The sequence below is a fragment of the Simochromis diagramma genome, unplaced genomic scaffold (genome assembly GCF_900408965.1).
Source record: "Simochromis diagramma unplaced genomic scaffold, fSimDia1.1 OVJJ01000603.1, whole genome shotgun sequence".
Lineage (NCBI taxonomy): Eukaryota > Metazoa > Chordata > Actinopteri > Cichliformes > Cichlidae > Simochromis > Simochromis diagramma.
The window spans coordinates 11,976,035-11,993,179 of NW_024387414.1; the positions used below are offsets into that span (position 1 = coordinate 11,976,035).

General features: G+C 40.9%; 1 protein-coding gene across 4 annotated transcripts in view; it reads right to left on the bottom strand.

Moving 5' to 3' along the window:
• The window catches only part of tln2a (talin 2a), a 99,667-nt gene that overhangs the window by 19,995 nt on the left and 62,527 nt on the right, over positions 1 to 17,145 (bottom strand). For all 4 annotated transcript variants that reach the window (XM_040010985.1, XM_040010982.1, XM_040010983.1 and 1 more), the window contains exons 20-39: positions 16,613 to 16,747; positions 16,367 to 16,526; positions 12,021 to 12,187; positions 9,716 to 9,844; positions 8,904 to 9,017; positions 8,648 to 8,761; positions 8,081 to 8,215; positions 7,682 to 7,810; positions 7,400 to 7,502; positions 6,455 to 6,663; positions 5,205 to 5,324; positions 4,525 to 4,722; positions 4,233 to 4,372; positions 3,479 to 3,572; positions 3,214 to 3,303; positions 2,992 to 3,114; positions 2,742 to 2,885; positions 1,721 to 1,882; positions 1,326 to 1,466; positions 1,032 to 1,213 (exon numbers count right to left, since the gene is read on the bottom strand). In XM_040010985.1, coding sequence (XP_039866919.1) covers positions 1,032 to 1,213; positions 1,326 to 1,466; positions 1,721 to 1,882; positions 2,742 to 2,885; positions 2,992 to 3,114; positions 3,214 to 3,303; positions 3,479 to 3,572; positions 4,233 to 4,372; positions 4,525 to 4,722; positions 5,205 to 5,324; positions 6,455 to 6,663; positions 7,400 to 7,502; positions 7,682 to 7,810; positions 8,081 to 8,215; positions 8,648 to 8,761; positions 8,904 to 9,017; positions 9,716 to 9,844; positions 12,021 to 12,187; positions 16,367 to 16,526; positions 16,613 to 16,747 — 2,789 coding nt within the window. The remainder of the gene's footprint in view (positions 1 to 1,031; positions 1,214 to 1,325; positions 1,467 to 1,720; positions 1,883 to 2,741; positions 2,886 to 2,991; positions 3,115 to 3,213; positions 3,304 to 3,478; positions 3,573 to 4,232; positions 4,373 to 4,524; positions 4,723 to 5,204; positions 5,325 to 6,454; positions 6,664 to 7,399; positions 7,503 to 7,681; positions 7,811 to 8,080; positions 8,216 to 8,647; positions 8,762 to 8,903; positions 9,018 to 9,715; positions 9,845 to 12,020; positions 12,188 to 16,366; positions 16,527 to 16,612; positions 16,748 to 17,145) is intronic.

Sequence of the window (17,145 nt, forward strand, 5' to 3'; positions counted from 1 at the left end):
CTGGCTTCCTCGTCTCATTGCTGCTCAGGTCACATCTGCCAAACTGTGGCCTGTAGGGTCTCGTCTCTGCATAGGGAGATCAAGCCAGGCAGCAAAATTAGCTTTGAAGCCTTTGATTTGTCTGTGGCTCCGGCCTCATGGGCAGATTAAGTTCGTTAAACATCCATTTCCATGCACGGTGGCACACCAAAAGTAAGACTAAAATAAAACCTCATCTCTGTGCTTAATGAGGCTGACAAAGTTATGAGCCCGGCTGTTGCAGGATGCTATGTGTATTCTTTGGCCTGAAATATATCACTGAATTCTATTACACTCCCAGTACTGAATTTGCAGTCTAAAAAGGAAGACGGGCGATAAGGGCATCAGAACTGAAAGCGACGCTAAGCCGGCTACGCATGAATGCTAATGTGCAGATGTTCTGAGACGAATGAGAACCTTAACATTCAGTGTGTTTGGTCTCAGGGAATTAGCCTCTCATGGGCATCAGTTTTGTTCTGATCAAGGTCAGGTACAAAACTGTGTGAAAGAGGAGATTAAAAATGTGAGCTGCACAAAACACAAGTGTACGTAACCCCAGGTTACAGCTTTTGGCTGCCCCCTCTCAAGGTGCTTTATACAGCAATACAAGCAGATAAAAAGGGAGCACAAACTGTGTTACGCACGATTCATCACTGCACGGAAATAGACTACAGTGGTGTTGAAGTGCGATCAATTATTAAACTGGTGATTTGGAGTCTTCCTGGGTTGAAAGGGTTTCACAATCCCTGCCAAATCATGATATTATTTTGTTTTTGTTTAAATTCTGCTGCCCTAGCTGTTTGCCCATTTTCAAGCCTAAATCTGAACAGATGATGGCACCAACTTCATATTTATCTAACAGACATGAGCAGTATTGATCTCCTCACCTAACCATCAGCAACAAAGTGAATGTACCTATCACCCAAAATGTCAGAGTGTTCCTTAAACCTTTGCATAAACACTCCTGCTGTAGTTTGTCTTTTGCAAGTCTCACTGAATCATTGTTAACTAACCGGATGGCTGTGATGAGACTCTTGATGGAGTCGGAGACAGTACGAGAATGACCGGCCAGGACGGACCACGTGGGCGGGTCTTTTGGGTTGATAACCAATGAGCGTGCGGTTTTGAGCAGATGGGTGGAGCTATCAAGCATAGACCGTGCCGACTGGAGGATGGGCTCCTGTGCTGCAGAGCCCTAGAGAAAAAACAAACTCAATCTAAATTTTGCAAAATTTTCCAAATTTTTCTTCAACCAGTAAACTGTAAAAACGCGCAACAGTCCTGCACTAATGTTGACAGAGCCACACCTCACTGCTGATTTTAGCGGGCACACTGGCAAACTCTGGGTTGGAAGCAAATGTTGTCAAGTTTTCAACAGCTTCAATTAGTGGAGCCGTGGCGACTCGACACCTGTTCCTGTTTTCCTCGGAGAAATCACCATCTAAAGCCTGGAAAGTGAGAGAATGGAATTTAAAAAAAGGGTGTATGAAACAAATAGCATTAAAACTGACTGTATTAAAGTTATCAAAAGCAAGCGCTGAGAATAAATATTTTAAAAAAGATAGACATATGACATAAAAACAGGGATTCCTCCAGGTTATCACACAAGGAAAAGACAGAAATGTTATGTCTAAGCTAAGTTTATAGCCGTACAATGACAATCAGGTCACAGAGTCAAACTTTTGACAAGATAGAAACCTACCTTAATTGTTTTGACCAAGTTGGCAGTGCTGTTGGCAACCTCCTTGGCAGACTGCACAAAGTGCCTCTTGGCAACAGGATTGGTTGTCTTAGAAGAAGCGAGACGACAGGCATTGCACAATGCCGAGGTGTGCTTAGCAACGATGGTGGCTGCTGATAGAACCTGTAAAACAGTAAAATGGTAAATTGTCAGTGATACTGCAGGCATGGGCAATCTTACAACATAAATTCAGGACAGTATCTGTAGCGATAGATCACATCAGAGCTGACTACTGGAAATACTAGATTTGATATAAGAGGCCCAAATGTACAGCAAATGTACAGTCTTATTATTTTTGTTTTGAACTAAAAATCATTTACTAATAAAAGATCTTCATTAAAATCTCTGGTATAGACCGATGAGCTGAAATGTGACTTATGTGAGAGTGCTTAGGAAGTTGCATAATTAGACAAAAAGATGTTAATCTTCAACGCAGACAGTTGTTGATGGAAATAAAGGCAATAATAGAGCAAATATTACTATTAGACTTCCAGATCTGCAGGGAAAGCATCTGGCTACCAAACAGTTGGATGCTTCTGCACAGAATATTAAGCAATTCTGAGCAAACGGATAACCGTCTGCTTCAATAATTCTGTTTTCTAGAAATGTCTTAATTCTGACTGTTGTGGTGGTCTGCACTTCTCTTAAACACAAGAAGTTGGGTTTATTTAAACAAACAACAAAAAAAGTCTACAGATTAGTTTATGTGAGCGTGAACCATCAACATAGGAATCTCTTAATGCAAGTCAAGCACCAGAGAAAGGCAGTAAATAACAAGACAGACACAGGAACAAAACAAGACTGAGCTGCAGCACATTAAACTATTCTGAACACATATCAGTCCAACACACTGGTCTGATAATGAATCATACTATAACATCTCTGCAGAACAGCGTAACCACAGTGCTATGTTGGCACAGTATATTACACTTTTATATAATTAACTGGCTTTGGTTGTATATGAGCAGAACAGTGGATATACCTGGGAGGGGCTGCTTTCTGGGTCAACAAGATTCTGACAGGCCATCTGGATTGCTTGGTTGGCTTTAGCAAACTGTATGGGATCCACCAAACCCTGGTGTCCCGCCTGACTGTTAGGGTCTGACACACCCACCAAGTAAGAAGCCTGTGGAAAAATAACACTCATCAAACAGCATTCCCCATAATCACCCCGACTGCTGTTTCTTTATTTGCCCAGGGAGCGTGACAATCGTTGCTCTAACACTCTGTACCTGTCCTGCGGCTTCAGTGAGGCCACACAGGGCTTTAGACGCTGATCCCACACAGTCTCCAAATGCAGACACATCCCCGGTTTTGCAGTTCTGAGAAATGCCAGCCATAGACTCTCCCAGGACCTGAACAGAGAGTCGGCAGAGAAGAAATGGTACGCTTAAGATGCCTAATTGGAAGTGTGCCGTGTGCTTTGTGTCTGTCTGCTTTAGTCAAAAGCCTACCTTCGAGTTCTCCATCACACTCTCGATACAGTCAAAGTAGGAGAGGTCACTGACCGGTTCATTAGGGTTGTCAAGCATTCCTCTGACAGCCTGGGAGATGAATAAAGGTTTTAAAGAAGTTTGAGAGGCTTTTATTTTCACTTTATTCTCATTAGTCAGTGCCAGAAAAGAGAGGCGTCTTATAATCCACAGCTTGTATTGAAACTCGCTGACACCATTGATGATTGCGAATGCTTGATCGCAAGGTAGACAAAGTTTTATTTACCTCCAACTCTCTCAGGGCATTGTCACACTCCTTCTGCCCTGGAGCCTGCTGTGTGCACAGAGTGATCAGCTGGTTGATGCTGTCAGTCACAGCTCTGGCATAGAGAAGAGGAACAAACATCACACTCCAGTCCACGAGAGCGTAAGGGAAACAGGCTTTTATTCTGTGCGCGTCGCTTTTGAAATGTGAGAATTATTCCTGCTTGTTTCTGTGTGCTAATAACACAGCTTATACACTCACCCTTGCAAATACCTACGTCTTTTTTGTTTGTGCAAGCTTATCAATTTCATCCCCTTATCTGATCGTCTCAACATTTTGTTTGCATCTCTCTTTTTGTTTGCTTTTAATTTTTTAAATGACCCGTTTTGGTTGGCAGCTGAAATTGGCCCCATTAAACCCATTAATGAGTATGTTATCATAGCAAGCAGATGTCTGAGTGCATTTTGCTGATAATGTGAAAATCATAACAAAGCCCACTTGCCTTGATAGACGCTTTTACCATATGCTCATTACCGAATGAGTAAAGTGGTAGTTTAAAAAAACAGATCTAAACCAATAGCAATAAAATATAATTATTATGTTCATAGCTTTGAACAGCTAATTATTTGCTGTTAGTCTTATTACCGAACCCTGGATCTTGAGCCTTATATCGACTCTTTGATCTTAAGATCTATCATGAGATACTACCAATCAAATGTGCTGTAAATATTAAAAATCATGGTTTGTGGGTGTGTGTAGGGGCCAGTTGTAGTACCTTGCTGCAGCAGCTAGCAGGTTCTTGGCGTTTGCTGCTGCTGGGTCCACAGACAGACTTTTAGCAGCCAACAGCAGTTTGCTAGAAGCCATGGAGATGTTCTTCAGGTTACCAATCACCTGCACCTGGTCGTCCTTTTTCTAGAATGACACACACACACACAAGCGTGTGAAAATACATTTCAAAGGAGTCTGAAGTCTTTGTCTCTTTACTGGGATATCTGAGTTGTGATACGTGCTACTACTGTCTTAATATTGATGACCAGATGTTGGAATTGAGATACAAAACCAACCTGAGTGTGCCCAGCCATCTCGATGCCAGCATCCAGGAACTCATCAAAGTCTTGGCTGAACTTTCCAGAGGCCACAGCCAGCTGGCTGCTGGAGCCTCTGGAGGCGTGGACCACCTCACCCGCTGACTGGTTTAGTTCAGCTGCTGTTTGGTTGAGCTCACTCTGGGCCTCCTGGAATGACTTGGAGGCGGGTGGGATCTGAAGGCAGCACAAAAAAGAATGATTCAAGATGAAAGAAATTCAATTATTTGTAAGCGTCAGAGTAATATCTAACAGTTCCCCAATGCATTTACAGTAGGTGTATCAGCAATAATGATGTCACTTTAGTGCTAACCCTATAAACTGAAAACTGTCTGTAAACCAAAACATGTTTAGTCTTAAATTTGAAACTTGACAAATGTCTAAAAAGCAATAGAAATGTAAATCATGACCCTTTCCTGACTTGCATGCTTAAATGAAATCAGGTTTGCACTGCCGTCAGATGAACAACGCTGCTGAATGATTTAAAAGTGGTCCCTAAAGAATGCTTGAAATTATATTTAAAAGGTCAGTCCTGCTCTTCACTTGTACGTGTCATTAATCACATATTTCTCGAGGTTGTTTCTTTTTTTCCTCCTGCCGTGGGAACGGAAAGCAATCTGTGATGCCGATGTTGTGCCGGCAGAGCTCCGATGACTCACGGTTTCAATCAGTAGCTTCTTGCTGGCCTCTCCGATGCTCTTGAGAGCCATGTCCACATCCTTCTGGCCAGGTAGACAGTTGACGCAGTTGTTTAGGGAATGAGACACAGCCTTCGCCACCTGAAACACACAGCAAACTGGGTTAGGAGGGTGGGCACAGGTGGACAAGCTAATCTAGAAATCCAAACTCAAAACGTTAATGAGCATAGCAATTATCCCCAAAAAGGGCCAGTTGTCCATAAGGCTGAAAAGGTTTTTGTCAGATGTAGTGAGACTGTTCAGCTGTCACGCCTCTGAAAACAAATATTTTTCACTTCAAACTGCTGCACTTTTTAATAGACTTATGGAGCAGGCCATTATTTTTATTTTAAAGGGTCATTTATTGTATAGTTGATTAGTTTATAGAATTTTTTTTATTACATTCATTTGTTGTACTACTTTTATTTGTATATTTTATTTAAGCCATTACTTATTTTCATAGACCTGAGTCTTAAGAAACTGTCTCATTCTGTCATGTTTCTTCATGGAAAATAACAGAATTTTTTTCCATCATAAATATCACATAGCGACCCCTGAAGCACACAACAACATGACATGAGATCTCAGTGAAACAGTTCAAAGATAACAGAGAGGCTCACACATCCAAAATTTATTTGTTTTACTAAACATTTCCAAAAGGTCTTAGATAACACTATTTGGTTATTCTAATATTCATTTTTCTCCATTGATACCACATCATTTATTCATTTTGAGTGGAAAACACCTGGGCAACGAGGTATAAATAATTAAAATACTTTGCAATAAATTGCCACCTGGTTTATTATAGAGCTACTTGCCAAATTTGACAGGTGTTCACTTGACTGCATCACCAAGCAGACGTAGATATCCTTCTAAACGTAAATATTCAACTAAACATATTAACCAAAAGAAAGAAAGGCTGATTAATAAATATATTAAACAAAAACAGAACCTGGTTTCATCTTTAAAAGTCACATCATGTAAATTCACAACATATTCAGTAAGATCTATTATTAAACTTCCTGTTCAATTCCTCCGTGAGTCCCAGGGGAAAAATATTACTTTTAACAGTGTATTTCATTTAGTTCATGATTGTTCAGGAGTTTATTTTGATGACTTTACTTTTAAGGCACAGGTGCCATAATCTGAAAGGAAGCCGAGGGCTGCACCGAGCCTTCCTGCCATCTGCAGTGTTGGACTCCATAACCTCGAGCAATTCTGAACCATCTCACCTGTGCCAGTCTCTGCTGGCTCTCAGCGTCTCCGGGGGAAATCAGTGCCTGCTTAGCCTCATGTATGAGAAGCGCAGAGCCCTCCATAACGTCACGGGCCGAGTCCAACATGGCAGCCGCGCCCTTGGGCTCCGTGGTGGAAGCAGCAACGCCACGGGCTGCTTGGGCGAGTGTTTTTAGAGCCTGAGCTGTCTCTCTGGCTGCTATTCCTACACGCACGATGATCAGAGGTAAGAGAGAGTACAAATGTAACTGACACAGAGGCATCACAGTGCGTTATTAAAGCTATGACACTTTGTGACAAGACAGTGTTCACTGTCATCTTCGAGTCATAAAAATTTGTAATGGCATTTGTTAAAGGCACAAAAAGTAATTCTTCTGTCTCGAGAAATGTGAAGCAACAAGCAACAAAACAAAGGTGCCATGAGGCTCTTTCCCCTCACAGACAGGAACCGACAATGAGAGTCTCATGAGAAATGTGACATCTCATCCACAACAAATTAGCTGGATAGGATAAAACAAATGGAATGAAACCATATTATGGTTCAGATAACAAGATTACTCAAGGGGGAGGAAAAAGGAAAAACGGGTTCCAGGCGATGGGTGTATTTCTCCTCTGGTTCTTTGGGCTGTGCTCTAACCGAGGATACTGTTAAAGCTAATGAAATCACCAGCGAGCCTTGTGTGTGCTACATTCTGGAGAGCAAAGCAAGAGAAAATAGCACAGGGATGAACTTGAGAAAGGTCAAGACAACTAGTGACCATAAATTCAGCTCATTAAGGTGCGACATCAAGCTGCCGGTCTAGTTGGTTTATAATAAAGAAGTAGGCCTTCTTGAGGCAATAGATGAAAGGTTGTATGTGGTTTCCTAAAACGATAAAGATTTCTTCCTCTTGCCTCGGTTTGACGGGTTTTTTTACTAGAATGATGTCAGCAGTACCAACCTGTGTAGTGTTCATTTCCTTGTGCAGCACAGGTGAGCAGCTGAGCCATAGAGGATCCCACAGACTTGGAGGTGCTGCCCAGATCCTGAGCACACTTCTCCAGCTAGAGAAAGGGGGGGGGGGTGGAAGAGAAGATAGAGGCTTTGTATTTTAGTAACTGAAAACAAAATATTAGCCTGCAAACTCGCTTCTGACATGCTCATGCACTGGCAGCATGAGCATGTCTTGAATCTAGTGCAGCTGAGTCCCGACTCTGTTTTATGGGGCTACAATGTTTCTTACTGATTCTCCAGGAAGTGGTTTTAGTTGGGCATTCACAGCAGTCATCTTGGCATCTTGTAGCTCACTTCTTAGGGTCTGGATGGCTGTAAGGGCAGAGTCTATCTCCATGGGGCCACAAGCTTCATGAGCCTAGAAACAAAAGCAAGTATATGGTATATGGTCAGTTACAGCTGTTTCTGTAACTGGGTTTAAGCAATGATCTTTGAACAGAAATGTAGCTTTTTGTCTGTTCCTATGAGGTCTAAAATTTGTATATGAACCACAAAGGTAAAATATTTTCTTGCACATGCGATCTGCATGTCCAAAATCCAGTCATTTTGTGAATCCTATGCATGCAAGAATAAATTCCTACATGCACACATGGGAATGCAAGAATTCCCGTGCATGTCTATGCTCTACCTTCTGTGCAGACGTCCTCAGCTCCGCCAGGCAGGTGGCCAGGTTCTTGGCACACTGACCCAGTTGCATGGCTGCAGCCTGATCAGTCACCGTGGGAACAGATGACTTGGCAGAGGTCACCATCTTACTGCCAGGCTGCAGAGAGAGAGAGATGTGGGGAAAAAAAACCCAAAAAACATTAATTTAAATTTTAATAAAATTGTATTTATTTAAATCGTATAGGGCTCAACGGAACGCTTTCCCTTAGAGAATCAAGCAACCAGTGCACTGTGTAGTTCACAGACTTGGTGATATTTCTTCAAAGGGTATTATGTGGGGCTCTGAAACCCCAGCTAGGTATTTAACACATAATACCATCACACCAGCATTTCTGTAACCGCCCGCTAACACCAAAAAGAGGTTACCGGCCTATTTTTAACGTCCCCACATGACAGAAGCACTATTTATACTTTTAGCCTGGTTTCCAATGTAGGACTGAAGTTACCCAGTACGAGTGCGGGCACATAAACTTTTAACAATCCCCACACCAGCAAAACAGGCAAACCAAAAGATCATAAAGGGCTGCACCTGTAAGAAGTTCTGGCTGGCAATAATGAGGGCCAACTGTGCACTCAGGTCCTCAGGTTTGGCCTGACTGCCACGGACTCCCTGGACAAGCTGTGGGATGTGATCTGCAACTGCCTACACACACAAACATGGAGACACATTACCATAATATGAAAGAAACATAGTATGAAGCACAAAGTTTCAATGCAGTTCACATTAAAAAAAAGCCAAAACCACCAAAAATAAATGGCACCCTGCTGTTAGCAACATCCCTCACCTTACAACTCTGCACCAGCTGCTGGTGAGCAGCTGTGTTCTTGTTGGAGGCGGCGGCGTTTTGAGCAGCGGCGATTGTCTGTGTGGCTGCAGCTGCAGCTTGCTTGGCAGCATTCTGAGGAATAATGACAAGACCCACACAAACGTCACATGTAGAATATGGTTTCGCAGTCACGGTGTCACACTCTCTTCACTCCTCTGCTTCTGGATGCTGAAATGGTAAATATGCTGCTAAATATGCAGCATAAAAGACTAATAATTAGGAGTGGGACTTGTGTTTTCATACATTTTCTTCCTATATTTAAAAAAAAAGGTGTTATGTAAAAAGACTATGTACAAGGAAAGTGCATTTAAAAAATGAAATTAAATAAACAAAATCAGGTGAATTTTAGAAATCCTTCTGAACGAGCTCAACATTATTATTTGAGGCGATATTGAGTTGTGAGTCAAGTAACCTTAAGGCATACGAGCAACTTTCGATCCATTTCGATTGCACTTCTTTTCCCATTTCAGGCAAAAAGAAAGAAATAAACAAACTGAAGCAAATATTTAAAACCTGACATTTAAATGGTGAAAACAGCTTAGTAAACATCAAAATCTCATCTTCCCTAATCTTTGGTGCCTCATTTGAACTTTGTAGACGGTGACACAGTATCCTAATACTAATACAACTTTAGAGACGGTGACATTTAGAATTGGTGCTGGAGATAGCACGATATCACCTCCCAGGCTAAATTCAGGAAGAAATATCATCTGTCTGTGGTAGCTTATTCACTTGGGTCGATGTGCAACTGCTAATTTTGCTCTGCTGACCTCCAGTCTGTTGATCAGTTTCTTCTTGATGGCATTCTGAGCAGCAGCATTAGTGGCCACCCGCAGCCCCTCTGCAGCCTCCCTCAGTCTCTGCTGCTGGTCTTCATTTTCTGGGTAGGCTGCTGCTCCCTGAGAACACACACACAGATAAGCATATACATGACAGATAGGCAAGGCAGGAAGAAATTATCTTAGAACGTCCAGTCCAGAGAAATCTTTGAAAATGACTTTCCCACTGCTCAACCTGATGCAAACAATCATTTCTTTGTAGACGGCTAAATGTCAGAAGCTGTTGTTTATTCATATCAAGAAGCTTTTCCATCTTCCTGTTTATACATACAGCAGTACATGTTTACTGGGTACTCGCACCTTCCAGTCTCCTGCTGTTGGAGAGAAAGCTCAGCCTTCTGCCATTAAGTTAATTAATGGGGAGCATCACCTGCAGCTACACAGAGAGGAAGGTGTGCATGACAACACATGTCATTAAAGAAATATTTAACCTCACTGATGCTACTGGCAGAAGTCACTGCAACCCAATATATCACGAGCACACAGACAAAAACAAAACTAATTTTGTGCTCCAAGAGCATTAATCAGAGTTAAAATGTTGTTAGTAACCGGTTTCGAGTCGGTGCAGTTTGCAGCTGTCATCAGCCTGTTGGCAACTGCTGACACCATTTAAATAGAGCAGCCAATTTGCATAATTATTAGAAAGTGATGTTTTCCACAGGGTGTAACAACACTTTGCAAGAAAGAATTCATCCTGGGGAACTAGTCTTTAAAATCCGAGATTGTTTAATAGCAGCAGGGCACACGCGTTTCAGCAAGTCAACAGTGCTCAAGCATCAGCATTGATTTTACAATTTGGAGCAAAAGAAATAAGCTAAATATGCTAAACCCGTTACCAAGGCAATGGTTGGCTAAGGTCTCAGCTTCCATTCACACAGATAAACATACAGCTGTGATGGTGATAAGTCTGGCATCTGACTCTACCAACCAGCTGGAGGGCATCATTTAATTTTCATGGTGGGAGTTGAGAGTTATTAATATCAGCGTGAGATTCTGTTGAAAGATAACGGGACCGATGTAGAAAGATAGCAGATAAATAATTTGGATAGAAGACGATGAGATAAGAGGCAAAGCTAAGCCTGACCTCAAAAGTCTGGGGAGAATGAATTTTGATGTCCAGGCAATTTTAATGTTGCTTTCATAAAAAAGTTATGAAGTAATAAGTAGATGAGAGAAAACTAAACAATCTATTGCTTCAGACCAATTCTGTGAATTTTACACTTTAGTTGATTATTGTTTCTGTACTTCAAAGTAATTCCTAATCTCAACTATTGCTGTTTACCAGAGGAAGGTTTAAGGCAGCAGGATTTTCTTCATTTCATTTCAAAGTATAATTTGTTACTCAGTGAGCTCCAAAACTGCCTGAATGTTAGAAATTTTAGCAATATAAAAGTCACTATTCACACAACTCCAAGTGTCTATAAATGAACTAAACGAGGCCTAGATTTTTAATGTGTAATTTCAAAGTATTTAAAATAAAATAACTCTAACACACAAACTCTACAAGTACAAAAGAATGAGCAGTGTCACTAAACCACCAACGCTATTTCACAACATTAACCAACAACAATTCAATATGCAGCTTAACAAGAAGACTGACCCTGTAGATGTTGACTTTGAGAAAAGCATCCTAGAAATAAGGATCAAGAGGGTTTTTTTTCTTTTTAAATTGAAAAAGTTTTTAAGGTCATCTTTTATTAAAGAATTAGAACCGTGCCAACAAGACCAAGCAGAATAACCTCTCTCCCCTTTGTGTGAACACACACACCTACCTCCCTCTTGGGGTCTCTGGTTCTGCTTCTTTCCCCTCTGCTGTCACTATAAAGGTCATTTTATACATACCAGAGAAGCAAAGCCAAGCCCACTGGATCTTTACACAATCTTAAAAATGCCATTACTGAGATTAAAATGAAATCTTTAGCTCAGTTCAGTCTTTTTGGGGACAGAATAGGTATCAAAGCCAAATTCCAAAAAAGATAAACGGGCATGTTTTTGAAATGTTAGCCTAAGGAGAATTGGAAGGTTGCTGGTTCGATACCTGGCTGCTCCACTCTGCATACTAAAGGGGCAAGATGATGAACCCTGAGTTGCCACTGATCCCTTGATCGCAGAGTGATTATTAGATGGAAAGCACTTAGATGCAAAAAAAAGTGATGTGTGTAGGATAAAGTGTTTTGATTGCTCAAGTCGACTAAAAAAAAAAGTCCATTCACCATTTAATAAATATGATTCTTACCTTTGCTGCCTCCACCATCCTTGCTGTGGCATCAGCCAACAATTTAGCAGCTGCCAGCAACTTCTTAGAATTGTCGACGTCGACCTCGGCTTCTGCATCGGACCTCATGGCATTCACCAAATCGGAGGTGGCCTGAGCCAAGACTCGAGCCTGACGCACCATCTCTCCTGAGAAACGCAGCGATGGATTAAAGAGGAGAGATGAGGGGAAACAGAGACATGGGTAAATGTAGAAGTCATACTAATAACAGGCTCCTTTAACCCCTCCTCGTGGAGTGGTTTTCTCAGTGAATGGATTAAAATTATGTCAGTGAATGTTTCCCACTAATGTGATGTATAACCCTACAAATTATGAACAAGAGGTATTTAAACACCAAGATGTACAACCATACACTAGCAAAAGCAAAAAAGCAAAAATGGTTCAACAAAGTATGAAATTCTGGCTTAGGAGGAATAAAATAACACAAAAAAAAATAATACTGGCTTAGGAATTTTGTTCAATTTCAGGAGCTCAGTGATGGACTAAGGATCTATCCAGGGTGTACACAGCCTCTCCCAATGTCAGCTGGGACAGAATCGAGTCCCTTCCACTCTAAATGGTTAGAGGTTTCAAAAAAAGACCGGGTGGTTGCTTGTTTTTAAGAAACCTGTACTGGGTACTTTTAGATCTCTTTACTGCAAATGCTTCCAAGTTTACTGAATAATGAACAGTTTGGATAACAGCATTTAAAATTTCTTTAACCACTTGCAATATTAGTCAAACCCTTTTCAACAACTGCTTTCTTTTGTACTGATTAGTGATAATGATGCAATAATGTTCCCATGCTGGCAAACCCTAGCGGAGGAGATCAACATTTTAACAAGACAGTATTGATTTTTAATTTGAAATATTTTAATTTTCTATCAGTAAGACAACATAAAAGATCCCCTTCAGACATTTAAGCTCATATAAAATTTACCCTGCTTTGAGCAATCTTTTTGTTTCTGTGGTTTTGCCACAAAAAAGCTCAATTAACTAAAAGGCAGAAATCTTTACAAAGATTCAAGTTTCACTAATACAAGCACGACTCCAACTACATTATTAAAAGAGATGCATATGAGGTATAAGCACTGCGATGAGTGAACATCAGCTTTTAAACAACATGTGATATTAGAAATCCTGCTTGCAGGTACACATGTTTTCAGGTGAGCTCAGGGAAACGTTCAAAAGAATCAGATAAAATCCCTCTGGTGTCAAAGTGGAAAGAAAAAAGCCCAACAGATGTAACATTGATCAAAAGACCTTTTTTTGATGGAAATTTTAAACCCAAGAAAGTATAAGGTAAGATACAGAATTTTTAAGCTTCCTTATTGTGCATTCACTTGTATTACCACGGTCTGAAGTAATAAATATGACTGAGGTGTAACAAGGGCCCTTTAAAAGAGAGCCTGGTGGGAGAGAAAGAAAATATACAAACATGTTTCACTCTGTGTGGGTGAAGAGTTGTATTCCTAACAAGATCTGGAGGACTTTATATCTCCCTTGTGACACACAAAGAAACAAGTGAATGTAAATATTACTAGCACATTTCAAACTTTCCTAGACTAAGTCTAAGAATACAGACTAAAATAGGGCTGTGCGATATGACTATAATCTCATATCCCGATATTAAGACATCTATCGTCCGATAACGATATAAATCACAAAAATGTAAAATTTTCTGTAAATTCTGTGAATCTCCGGCAGCTCGACTTGCAGGAAGTGTTTCCAGCTGGGCGTCATGTACCTGGAGTCGAGTGTTTTAACCGATGCATGAAACGATACATTTTTAGACATAAGTTGTAACGGCCGCCGTTTTCTTTGTGAGTATTTATTACACGGCGTGCTGCGGGGGAAAGCCTGTTCTAACGTTTGAGTCTAAGGTTTATTTTTTAGCACCTGACGGCTCTTTTTTGCTTCTCATCCGTAAACACTCTTCATCTTTCACGTGATTCAGTTTATTTTGAAAAGTCTCAACAGGATCTTGAGCTTTATTGAGAAAGGTTCATGTGGAACAAGCGGACACGCGGTGGTTTTACCGTCGTTGTTGCTAACCACAACGCATAAAAACAAACGCTTGTCTGTCTGTAGTGTGGTTATATTAAATGTAAGAGAAAGAGAGAACTTTAAGAAATTAATATAGCCACTACAGTGACCATCAAAATAATGAAAAAATATTGCCGTAAACCGTTTATTTTTGCGACACCACGAAACAAACGATAGCGTAAAATGAAACGATAGACGTTTTTATGTCTGTGAAGGTTCTCAGTCATCCAGGTCATCGTAGTCAAAAGAGCTTGTCAAGCTCTTTTGTCTATCGTCAAAAGAGCTTTTGACGATAGACATTTTTATATCGTCATCCGATATATATCGTTATATCGAACAGCCCTAGACTAAAATATTAAAAAAAATAAAAAATGATGAAAGAAATTATTGTTCATAATCTATGTGCCAAAGACACACAAGCTAAAGACACAAAAGCTACTTTACGATAAGCCTCTGTAATTCATGTGAATGTCTAAGGTGATCCTTCAACCTGACACTACTGACAGAGCGACTCTTTTAATGCTCTTCACACTTTATCTTTTTTATACTGGGTGTGACATAACATAACATACCGTCTTTGACAACCAGTTCAAAGGCGGCGTTTTCTGTCGTTCTTCTTTTATTTAGCTCTCAGAAGAATAAACAGCAATTTCTACTGTCAGGCCAATCACTTTGTCAGAGCTGACCTCTAGGCCCTGACATTCTCAGTGCATCTATATCCATCTATTGGTCTTTCTCTACTGTCAGGCTTGTTAAAATCACTGTCAGCTTTTCTCTGTGGACTCACAACGCCTGACAGGAGTCCATTCAAATCCAGCATCACATCAGTCTGTCAGAGGAGAAGACAGGAAGAGGCACAGATACACAAAAGCATCTACTCAGGGACTGCAAGCCTTAGAGATGTGGTAAGCCAGTTTTTTTTTAAAGAAAAATGCACCTACTGGCACTGTTTTAATGTATTTGTCTATTTAAACTCAAACTTCTTAGAATAACAGGTTGAGTTTCACATTTTTAGCTCTAGAGTAGGCTGTGGTAACTATTTATATACTTATGGCTGGTTTTTTGGAGTATGCTTCAGGCCGATTCAGCTCTCGTGGATTAAAAGTGTTGATAAGTCAACGCTGACACTTGATTTCACTTGGACAGCTTAGATGGCACTTATCAGCTAGTAGCTGTGAGCTTTGCCTACAAGCCAATGAATGTGTTTTAGTCATTGTTTCATTTATTCGTGTTCATTTTTCCCCCTTCTCCAGATTATCAGCAATTACTTTCATAATACTTCTAAATTTGGATGATGGAAACAGGTCATCAGCAAGACAAAGACACATAACATGTTTACTTTATAACTGTCTCCGTTTTAGCATATTAGCATGCTGAGTTTTCTAAATGAGCACTTGACCCAGAGTTGAAGATGATCTGGTCGCCCCACCAGTTCATCTGCCTCCATCCTCTTTTGTCACATCAGTCATGAATTTTCTTTGTGGTCTTTCTCTTTTCCTCGTGCCCAACAGCTCCATCTTCAATATCCTTTGTCCATTGTATCTGCACATGTCCAAACTGTCTCATGTCTTCAAACCGCTAAACCTGCACCGTCTCTCTGATGTCCCCGTTTCTAACCCTGTCCATCCTGGTCAATCGCAACAACAATCTCAGCATCCACAAATCTGCCTCCTTTTTTTTTTTGTTTAAATCAGTGTCACTGTCTCCAAACCATCATAGCAGGTCTCACTACCACCTTGTAAACCTTCACCTGTCACAAATCACCCATGACGCTCACACTGTCCATTGCTTAGGATGACTGACCCCAGGTATTTAACTTGCTTCTTCACCTGTCCACTTGCCTCTCTTTCACACACTGGCTCTTACAGACTTTAATTCCTCTTCTATCTAGAGCATACTTGCACCTGCTTCCTACTCTTACTACAGAGCACAATGTCACCTGTGAGCATCAGAGTCCATGGAGACTCCTGCCTGCCCTCATCTGTCAACCTGCTCATCACCATCACAAACAAGAAGGGGCTCAGAGCTGATCCCTGATGTAATCTCACCACCACCTTGGACCCATCTGTCACGTCTAGCACATACCTCATCACTGTCTCACTGCCTCCTCATACATGCCCTACACCACACTCATATACAGCACTTGTCTGTCACTCCTGTCGTCCTCATACATTACCACCCTTCCTGACTTCAAGTGAGGAAGAGTGGCACTGTACATGCACTGAATGCACAGCATATTTCAGATTTTAAAGTACTAGAAAATTCTCCTCAATTGGACTCACCAGCATCTCCCATTGAGCTGAAAATACTCTCAGTGACAGTCATAATGGTGTCCGTTGCCTGGTCATAGCGCCCAATCGGTTCTCCCCTTGAGGTGTACTGACGAACGTGTTGCAGGAGATCTCCTAAAGCCTGGCTAACCACGCTGGCTGCTGCACTCACCTTTAACACAAGAGATTCATTGTTTATTATTCCACCAGGCAGCTAAAGGTTTAGCGCAATGTTAATCTAAACAAAACCAAACTAACCTGCTTGAGAAGTTCGCCATCTTCTGTGGCTGAAAGGCAGGCCTGGACGCAGCTTTCCACCGAGCGGTCGACAAGCTTTCCAGCTTCAATTAACTGCTCTTGGCAAACTGGAGAACTGATAGTTGGGCTTACCACCTACGTCAACATAAAGATGAAAAAGAATATATATAATTACCTCTTTTGTGTGAGAAATGTAACACAAAAACAATTTTTTTTTTTTAAATAAAAAAGGCCTCAAATACAAACAGGAACCTTATTTACACTGGAATAAATGTACCACTTTAACGCTCTTTCATCATTAATTAAACAAAAAAAAAAAACAAAGAACAGAGAAAACATAAATTTAAAAGGACTTCAGCATATGGCTGTCATCACGCTGATATGAACAGAGGTGAGGATTTGCTTTGTAAATGCAACTATTCAGATTAGGAGCCGGGAGGGCATTTAAACTAATTAGAGACATGTGGGCTGTACAATTACAGATGCACAAATATGATGAGGGCACAGGGTATTTATCAGTGCCTTAGCGTATA